At 46.3% G+C, this 10,000-nt stretch overlaps 1 protein-coding gene across 1 annotated transcript in view; it reads left to right on the top strand.

The window, feature by feature from the left end:
• The first annotated feature begins 5,563 nt into the window (after positions 1-5,563).
• Positions 5,564-10,000, top strand: part of LOC134467543 (neuronal pentraxin-1-like) — an 8,187-nt gene continuing 3,750 nt past the window's right edge. The window contains exons 1-2 of the mRNA XM_063221396.1: positions 5,564-6,007; positions 7,469-7,682. Of these exons, the coding sequence (XP_063077466.1) occupies positions 5,564-6,007; positions 7,469-7,682 (658 nt within the window). The remainder of the gene's footprint in view (positions 6,008-7,468; positions 7,683-10,000) is intronic.

Genomic DNA, 10,000 nt, shown 5'->3' on the forward strand with positions numbered 1-10,000 from the left:
ACACATTTTGGGTTCAAAACGTTAATTATACCTTTTTTTAACATGTATTTTAAATTTACAATGTAGCCAAATACTCATTATAAATAGGAATGTGGCTTGAATATGAGTCAAAAAAAGTTTTTATTTGACTGAGTCCTTGATATTACACTATTATTACCCCTTTCGCTCATACACATGACAGATCTAACCATTGGCACAAAATGTGTTGTCCCTGAGCACACATATTCAAAAGTGTTGTCCCTGAGCACACATATGTAACGGAGGCTAACTAGCACAGAGTTGGCGTGGAACGTTGGTAAACCTCCCTCCAATAGCCTCATACAGTCTCGTGCCGTTGGGCCGAGAGACTAGTCTCTTGGCCCAGCGGTATCGTACTGTGTCTCCCATTGCCGGACCGTTGTAGTTGACGAGGTCGCACGTTCGATCCCCGAGGGGCGTGAACAGGTGCAAGATGACCTCCGTCACACATATTCAAATGTGTTGTCCCTGAGCAAACCCTCATTTTGTGTCATTTCTGACAAAGTATCTCTTAGAGTGTTGAGTCCCAATGTAGGCCACTCACTCTTACACACACACAATTGAGAGCTATTGGGTCAGGATGGATGGCCCATTTTACCTCTGTGTTGTCATGTGATTTTACAAGGTTTTCCAATCGGCATGTGACAGGCTTTGGCTTTGTTGTGTGCACCTGTTGTTTTTACTGTCTTTAATTCCATTTAAGGGTTTTTTTTTAGGTTTTGGGTTTTCAGGTTTATATTGGTCTACTCTGTACAGGTCAGTTTAAGATTACCACTGACCTGGTCTAATGGATACACACACACCTGCGTGTGCGCACACGCACACACACAGACACACACACACACACACACACACACACACACACACAAACCTGCGTGTGCGCGCGCACACACACACACACACACACACACACACACACACACACACACATACAGACACACAGGCACACACACACACACACACACACACACACACACACACACACACACACACACACACACACACACACACACACACACAGACATTAACATGCCACAGATACCTGGAGGATAATGTGTCTGTCTGACAAGTTACAGACAGTCCATTACAAGACCAGGAGTGTGTGTGTGTGTGTGTGTGTGTGTGTGTGTGTGTGTGTGTGTGTGTGTGTGTGTGTGTGTGTGTGTGTGTGTGTGTGTGTGTGTGTGTGTGTGTGTGTGTGTGTGTGTGTGTGTGAAGTGTGTGTTAATGGAGTTTAAAAATGGAACGGGGCTTTGGAGTGACAGGTGGATCCATTATTGTGGAAAAAAAACCACAGAACAAAGACACACACACACAAACACACACACACACACACACACACACACACACACAAACACACACACACACACACACACACACACACACACACACACACACACACACACACACACACACACACACACTTCCATCTGAGGGCCGAGAAGTGCATTTTCTCACGTGTGCCACTGGGGCGGGGTGTGTGTGTGTGTGTGTGTGTGGGGGGGGGGGGGGGGTTATTCAGAGACAGAGATTAATCTCCATCACATGACAAAAGGACACAAATCCCTCTTATCAAACACACACACACACACACACACACACACACACACACACACACACACACACACACACACACACACACACACACACACACACACACACACACACGTCTCATTTCCCTCCATTTCTTTCTAATATACACAAATATACACACACCTCACACAGCACAGTTAAGCACAGTCTCTCTCTCTCTCTCTCTCTCTCTCTCTCTCTCTCTCTCTCTCTCTCTCTCTCTCTCTCTCTCTCTCTCTCTCTCTCTCTCTCTCTCTCTCTCTCTCTGTCTCTCTCTCTCTCTTCTCTCTCTCTCTGTCTCTGTCTCTCTCTGCCCCTCTGTCTGTCTCTCTGTCTCTCTCTCTCTCTCTCTCAAACACACACATGCACACACACACACACACAAAGAAAGAGAGAGAGAGACAGAGAGAGAGAGAGTCTCACACACACAGACATGCGCCTCCCAGTAAAAGTGAACATGCTGCTGGTTTAGCTCTTGGTAGAGGACAACACAGACACAACACAGCAAGCCAGAGTACAGTATATACGTACATTAATGTAACCTACCATATTCACAATATCTACATATAGGCCTATTGCATAGAATACAACAGAGTTAAACATGCAATAGAATAGAATAGAATAGAATAGAATAGAATAGAATAGAATAGAATAGAATAGAATAGAATAGAGTAGAATAGCATATAATAGAATCGATGGAAAAGAAACATGCAATAGAATAGTATAGAACAGAATTCAATAGAATAGAATAGAATAGAATAGAATAGAAATACCAATGTGTGTAATACAATACAATGCAGTACAAATCAATGCAATGGAACACAAGAGAATGTTAGGCCTACATTACATTATATTAGACTTAGAATAGAATAGAATAAAATAGAATAGACTAGAATAGAATAGAATAGAATAGAATAGAATAGAATAGAATAGACTTAGAATAGAATAGAACAAGACAGAATACAGTATGGTGCCTTTCATTGTCACTGTTGACATACAATGTACACAATGTACATCAAGGAAGGGACCAAGTCACTAATTTGCAAGTCTCAAGTCCTTCCACTCACGTCAAAGTGGTTAAGGGCAACTCATTTATTTATTTTTTTTGATGCAATATTTTCACGCGACCGAAAACATTACCTGCTTGCCAGAGGTAGGCTAATAAAATATGAAAGCACACTATACTGTGAGTTAGAGAAGGATCTTTCTTTTGTTAAAAGATAACTTTAGTCAATTTCGACATGCAGTTGTAATGCTCACACTATCCTGGACTTGTCAGTACCTGAGAGTATTTTTTTTTCCTCCAGCCTTTTCCGAGATCCTGGTCATTGTAATGGGGAAATGGGGAGTTTGTTTACATTTTTTTTTTTTTAAAGCATCTTGATTTATTCCCAATAACATCAAAAAGGTTACTCAACATAAGCAGACAACTAGCAAACAGTAATACCTTTTGGGATAATATTTGGAGTAGGCATATGTTAAGAATGTTTTTAATGTAAACAAAGATTGCCCCCAAAAGAATAGCTCATATCTCGGAAAGGGCTGAGCTGAAAGATGCAGCATCACCGGGTACTGCCAAGTCAAGGGTAGCGTGAGCAATACAACAGCATATTGAAATTGGCAGAAGTGCTCCTTAAAGGGACACTGTGTGAGATTTTTAGTTGTTTATTTCCAGAATTCATGCTGCCCATTCACTAATGTTACCTTTTTCATGAACACTTACCACCACAATCAAATTCTAATCTAAGTATTCATTATGACTGGAAAAATTGCATTTTTCATACATGAAAAGGGGGATCTTCTCCATGGTCGCCATTTTGAATTTCCAAAAATAGCCATTTTTAGCTGCAAAAATGACTCTACTTGGACCATACTAGGAACTTAGTAAAGTTTCATCTAAAGATCAAATTTGGCAATAGGCGGCCCAGTTTCAATGAGGGGGGGGGCTTACCATTGTAAGCTTTGGTGACCCAACTGCACAAGATGCCCTCTTTTTCCTGCGAAAACTCGTTTTAGTTATTTCATTCCTCAATTCGTCTGGTCAAATATAGAATAAATGTTTAATGTAGCACTTACATTTTGTTGCTTTTATGCAAATATTAGTTAAATGCTTTGTCATTTATTCAACATGGGCTATATATCTATGCAACAGTTGCATATATCTTTGCAACTGCACTTGTTGTTCTGTATATCTCCTGTGCACTTTGTATTTGCTTGTGATGTTGGCTTGATTATGTCCTCTTTTGAAAGTCGCTTTGGTTATAAAGCGTCTGCCAAATGCAATGCAATGTAATGTAATGGTAGCCTATTTAAAATCAAACCCCTTAAAATCAAGAGGGCTCCGCGATCCTCTGTGGATCTTTGGCGACCCATAGGTTGGGTCCTGACCCATAGGTTGGGAACCACTGTGGAGTCTCCACCACACCACACGTGCTGGCAGGCAGGACAGCCGTTACCCGGCCCGGCCGCCCAGCTGGTTTAAATATAGATGCAGATTATCTGTAGTGAGAGTGCAAACCAACCGGATATAGGCGGACTGGAGCTACACGTCTGCTGGGTGTCTGGAAAAGTGCACTGTAGCCTAGTGAGTGTGTGTGTGTGTGTGTGTGTGTGTGTGTGTGTGTGTGTGTGTGTGTGTGTGTGTGTGTGTGATGTCTGTCTGTCTCTGTTGCGTGTGTATATGTGTGTGTGTGTTTTCTTGCCTTTCTTTTGTCCCAGTCAAACCATCTGTTTGTGGTGTGTGTGTGTGTGTGTGTGTGTGTGTGTGTGTGTGTGTGTGTGTGTGTGTGTGTGTGTGTGTGTGTGTGTGTGTGTGTGTGTGTGTGTGTGTGTGTGTGTGTGTGTGTCAGGGTAGAGAGAGAGGGGGAGGGTGGGGAGGGAGAGAGAGAGAGAGATTTAAAAATGCCTTTATTTTAACACCGCTTACTCATAGTTCATTCTCACAATGCATCCATTACACCCCCCCATATCATCATACTCAGCTCCCCACTCTCCCCAACCTGACGAGAGAGAGAGAGAGAGAGAGAGAGAGAGAGAGAGAGAGAGAGAGAGAGAGAGAGAGAGAGAGAGTGTGTTATGGTGTTTATAAGTCTCTTCTAAAGGGACACTAAGGTACCAACATGTGTATGGCAAAAAAGACTAGATGTCCTGATGAGTCGGATACAAATGATACATTATTGAGGAGATGGGGGACTATGCTGCTGCACAGTCTGACAGCAGGGACGGATCATGACTCCATGGGCCCCTGGGCCAGACAGCAAGAAAGGGCCCCCTCCAGATGTTAGAGACCCTACATTGTTGGGCATTCAGGTGTTTTACCCCTGGAAATATGTGAAAATAGAGTTGTTAAAAGTGTGATTTTACACAACATGAGCATGGAAATTTAGAGAATTGGGCTTCAGGGCCCTCTGGACTCTTGGGCCCCTGGGCCTGGGCCCGGTAGGCCCTTGCAGTAATCCATCCTTGTCTGACAGAGACGATCCGCCAGCTGACACTTGCCGCACATTGCTCAGACACGCTGGAACTAGTTCACTAAAAGCTGCAGTGGGACACACATAACATAAGCAAACTCTCTGCCAAAACCACGATGGCTTTTTTTCTCCCCCTTTTACATTCTCCCAGATTTACAAATAAATAATACAAGCACAGAAATGACAGATCGTCATAGTCATGCAATATTCAGTATATGTGAGGAGAGGGTGGGGAGCAGAGGGAACGTTTTTTTTTCTAATCTTCCTAACGTTTTCTCTCCACCTCAGAGTCGAGGGACGGGAATGGATTTGGCGTTGAAACTCTTACTTCCTGCCCCCCTCGTGATGTCGCGAGCCCGCTCTCTGCTCTGCCCGCGCACTATATAAGCCCTGCGCGCGCCGCAGAAGGATTACAACCAGGAAAGGGACAGCTCCGTGGTGCTGAAAATCTCTACCGCGAGCTCAACGACCGCTCTCCGCACAGTAACTCCTTACGGGCAAACATGGAGCTTCTGTTGAACGGATTCTCTTGGATACTTGTTCTACTTTCTTACCTGTGTTTAGAATGTTCGTGTCAGGACTTTGGGGAACAACAGACGCAGTTTATTTGCACGTCCGTCCCCAAGGATATGGACATCTGTTCGGCGGCGATGCAAAACCAAAACAGTGTCCCGCCACCGGGAGAGGATCTAAAGACAACGGTCATGCAGCTTCGGGAGACGGTGCTTCAGCAGAAAGAGACCATCATGAACCAGAAGGACACGATACGGGAACTCACGACCAAACTCACCCGCTGTGAGGGGCAAGGCGGCACGGACTCTGGCACGAGGAGGAGAGAGTTTGGCACCAAGAACACCATGGGGGACGTTTCCCGCGCGCCCTCCGACACTCTGACGCAGCTCTCGCAGACACTACAGTCCCTTAAACAGCGACTGGAAAACCTGGAGGTGGGTGCGAGCCGCTGGGAATATCTAAGAAATGAAAATAAATAGGGACAGAAATGTCTAGAATTTAAATACATAAGATTAGGTAAAAGGAAGTCGGCAGGTCGTCTACTAAGAACGCCTTGTTCATTCATTAGGTAACAGCCGAATAGACGGATTTATCCGACAACACGTGAGTGCACGATGCAGCGAAAGTGTCATAAACTGTTTTGTAGTGATTAGGTTAGTAGCAGGAAAGATCAAGGTCTCATCCGAGGACACGGAGCTGAATTGACTATTTTAGTTACCGGTAAACTCGGTCCGGGACAGGCTGCGCTAGGCAACACCCCGGGCGAGCCTTAAGTCCTAATCTTTGGCTTTAGAACTCTGACGACCGACCCGGGGCGTGGGCGGTAAGTCGCTCCTCAACCAGGTTGTTTATTTACCTCAAGTTAAGTTACAGAAGGCTACTCATTCGGATTGAACAAAAATAACACCAACACTCACACTCGAGTGTGTGTCCTGCCCCAGTAAAGAACCGTTTAACACCTCATCCCACCCAGTTATTTAAAAAAAAGCCCCCAATTGATGGGCTACTATCTACTTTAACAGTAGGCCTACATCCAGACTGAAGACACATTTGCTGTCAAATCATTTCATTTAATTCTTTTTAACTAGGCCTATTGATTTTAACTGATGTATCGTCTTTACATCTAAAGTATTTGTAGGCAAATTATTGTTATGCGTGTGTTTTGCTCTTACTTTTCTGTAATTGAAGTTTCTCATTCATTGAAGTGTTTGAATGATGAACCTGCCTTGCCTCTCTTTCCCTCTCTTTTTCTCTCTCCCTCTGTCTTTCTCCTCCATCTCTCTCTCTCTCTCTCTCTCTCTCTCTCTCTCTCTCTCTCTCTCTCTCTCTCTCTCTCTCTCTCTCATCCAGTGTAGCAAATAAGCTGGGACAATAATTAATAATGACTGTAATATATTCTGTACTTAAATCCTTTTTAATACTTTTATTTTGTTGGGCATAGTTCATCTTAAGTTTCCCCGGCCGTTCCCCTCTCTCTCTCCCTCTCTCTCTCTCTCTCTCTCTCTCTCGTTTGCGCTCCTTCCCTGTGACACTTGATTTTGCTCCATACTATCTCTCTCTTTCTCTCCCTCCCTCTCCCTGTCTCTCTCTCCCTCTCTCTCTCTCCCTCTACCCACCCCCCCACCCCCCGTACTTAACAACTCAGCGCAGGCCTCTAGCCTGAAGGAGCCATCTAAAGCTACAGTCATTACGATGTGTGAAATGTGACTTCCAGACTAACATCTCTCTCTCTCTCTCTCGCTCTCTTTCTTGTTTTCTCTCTGCTCTCCCTCTCTCTCTCTCTCTCCCTGCACCCCTCTCTCTCTTTCTCTCCCTGCACCCCTCTCTCTCTTTCTCTCTCTATCTCCCTCTCTCTCTCTCTCTCTCTCCCCCCCCTCTCTCTCCCCCGCCTGTAGCAATTCAGTCGTAACAACAACTCTGCGCAGGCCTCCAGTCTTAAGGAGCTGCTGCAGAGTAAGATCGAGGACCTGGAGAAGCAGGTTCTGTCGCGCGTCAACAGCCTGGAGGAGGGCAAGGCCGGCCTGAGGGACCGCAACGAGACCGAGCAGCGCGGACGCGTCGAGACCACCCTCTCCTCCCTGCACCAGCGGATCACCGACCTGGAGAAAGGTGAGCAGGCAGGGAGGGAGAGAGAGAGAGAGAGAGAGAGAGAGAGAGAGAGAGAGGGAAGGAGAGAGATAGAGAGATGAGAGAGAGAGAGAGAGAAAGAGAGAGAGGGGGGCGGGGATATGAGAGTGTGTGTTTGGGTGTGGAGACCACCCTCTCCTCCCTGCACCAGCGGATCACCGACCTGGAGAAAGGTGAGCAGGCAGGGAGGGAGAGAGAGAGAGAGAGGGAGAGAGAGAGAGATGAGAGAGAGAGAGAGAGAGAGAGAGAGAGAGAGAGAGAGAGAGAGAGAGAGAGAGAGAGAGAGGGGGGGCGGGGATATGAGAGTGTGTGTTTGGGTCTGGAGACAACCCTCTCCTCCCTGCACCAGCGGATCACCGACCTGGAGAAAGGTGAGCAGGCAGGGAGGGAGGTGGAGAGAGAGAGAGAGAGAGGTGGAGAGAGGGAGAGAGAGGGAGAGAGAGAGAGCGTGGGTGGATGTGGGTGTGTGTGGAGGCGTGGGGTAGGGGGAATCGTGGGTGGATGTGTGTGTGACCAAGTTAACGGGCCTGGAGAAAAGTTAGTGCTGACGGAGTGTGTGTGGTGTGTGTGTGTGTGCACACATGCGCGCCCTGTGTGTGTGTGTGGTTATGTAAAAGAGAGAGCGAGAAAGACCACTAAAGGCATGTAGGATGAACGGAGCTCAATGATGTTTGTGGGGACATGCCTGTGTGTGTATCAGGGCTTGACACTGGCACCTGCAACCGGCCAAATACTGGTAAAACTTGTCTGTGGCTAGTAATACTTTCAGTGTCACTAGCCAATTTGGCTGACAGCTTTTTCCTTGGTATGACAAGAAAAATCTCTGTAACTCAGTTTCTATTTGCTTGATATACTTCCATGTAGAAAGCTATGTACTCATCTTGCTTTAGCACCTCATCTTCTGAGGTTAGATGTACGCTATCATGATGAAGAAAAAAACAATATCAACTCTGTGGCTAGTGGAATACCTGAATGGCTAGTGACTCGGGAAAACCACTAGCCACAGTGGTCTGTCGGTGAGAAAGTTAATGTAAAGCCCTGCTGTGTAGTACACATTGTACTTGTGCAAGTCTGTGGCCAGTGGAGATGGAAAGGCACTTTCTTGCTTTAAACATCCAACATGAAATGAGTAGTTTCACGGCCCGGTCCGCTGATCTTGTGTGCTGTCACACGCATGTGCACGTGAGGGTAGTCAGATTGTCTGGCTTGTGTTGTTTCTGTGTCGTGAAATATGATGGTAATTTATTAATGCCCAGAGATAACTAGGAGAATATGAGAGTAGAATAGAATAGTTCAAGAGAGGAGTATAGTGGGAGTTGAAGAGGGAGTGGAGGGAAGAGGAGATAAGAGAGAGGAGTGGAAGAGGAGGGAAGAGGAGAGGAGTGGAAGAGGAGAGGAGGAGAGAGGAGAGTATTTTAGGAGGAGAGTATAGTTGAAGAGAAGAGAAGAAGAGAGGAACAGAGTGGAAGAGGAGAGGAGGAGAGAGGAGTTGAAGAGGAGAGGAGTGGAAGAGGAGAGTATGAGGAGAGAGGAAGAGGAGAGGAGAGGAGGATAATTGAAGAGGAGAGGAGAGGAGTGTAGGAGCGGAGGAGGAGAGTGGAAGAGAAGAAAGTAGCTTAGGAGGGGAGTATAGTTGAAGAGGAGAGTACTTTAGGTGGAGAGTTTAGTTGAAGAGGAGAGGAGAGGAGAGAAGAGAAGAGGAGAGAAGAGAAGAGGAGAGGAAGAGGGGAGGAGAGAGGAGGAGAGGAGAGGAGAGGAGAGGAGAGAGGGGAGGAGAGAGGAGAGGAGAGGAGAGGAGGAGAGAGAAGAGGAAGAGGGGAGGAGAGTGTAGTTGAAGAGGAGAGGAGGAGAGAGGAAGAGGGGAGGAGAGGAGAGGAGAGGAAGGGGAGAGGAGAGGAGAGGAAGAGGGGAGGAGAGTATAGTTGAGGAGGAGAGTAGGAGAGATGAGAGAAAGAGGAGGGTAGTGACAGAGGAGAGGAGAGGAAGAGGAGAGTAGTTAAAGAGAAGGAGAGGAGAGGAGAGGAGAGGAGTAGAGGAGAGGAGGAGAGGAGAGGAGAGGAAGAGAAGGAGAGGAGAGGAGAGGAAGAGGAAGAGGAGAGGAGAGGAGGAGAGGAAGAGGAGAGGAGAGTAGTGAAAGAGAAGGAGAGGTGACGAAGAGGAGAGGAGAGGAAGAGGAGAGTAGTGAAAAAGAAGGAGAGGAGAGGAAGAGGAGAGTAGTGAAAAAGAAGGAGAGGAGAGGAAGAGGAGAGGAGAGGAAGAGGAGAGGAGGAGAGGAGAGGAAGAGGAGAGGAGGAGAGGAG

The sequence above is a fragment of the Engraulis encrasicolus genome, chromosome 17 (genome assembly GCF_034702125.1).
Source record: "Engraulis encrasicolus isolate BLACKSEA-1 chromosome 17, IST_EnEncr_1.0, whole genome shotgun sequence".
NCBI classification, from domain to species: Eukaryota; Metazoa; Chordata; class Actinopteri; order Clupeiformes; family Engraulidae; genus Engraulis; species Engraulis encrasicolus.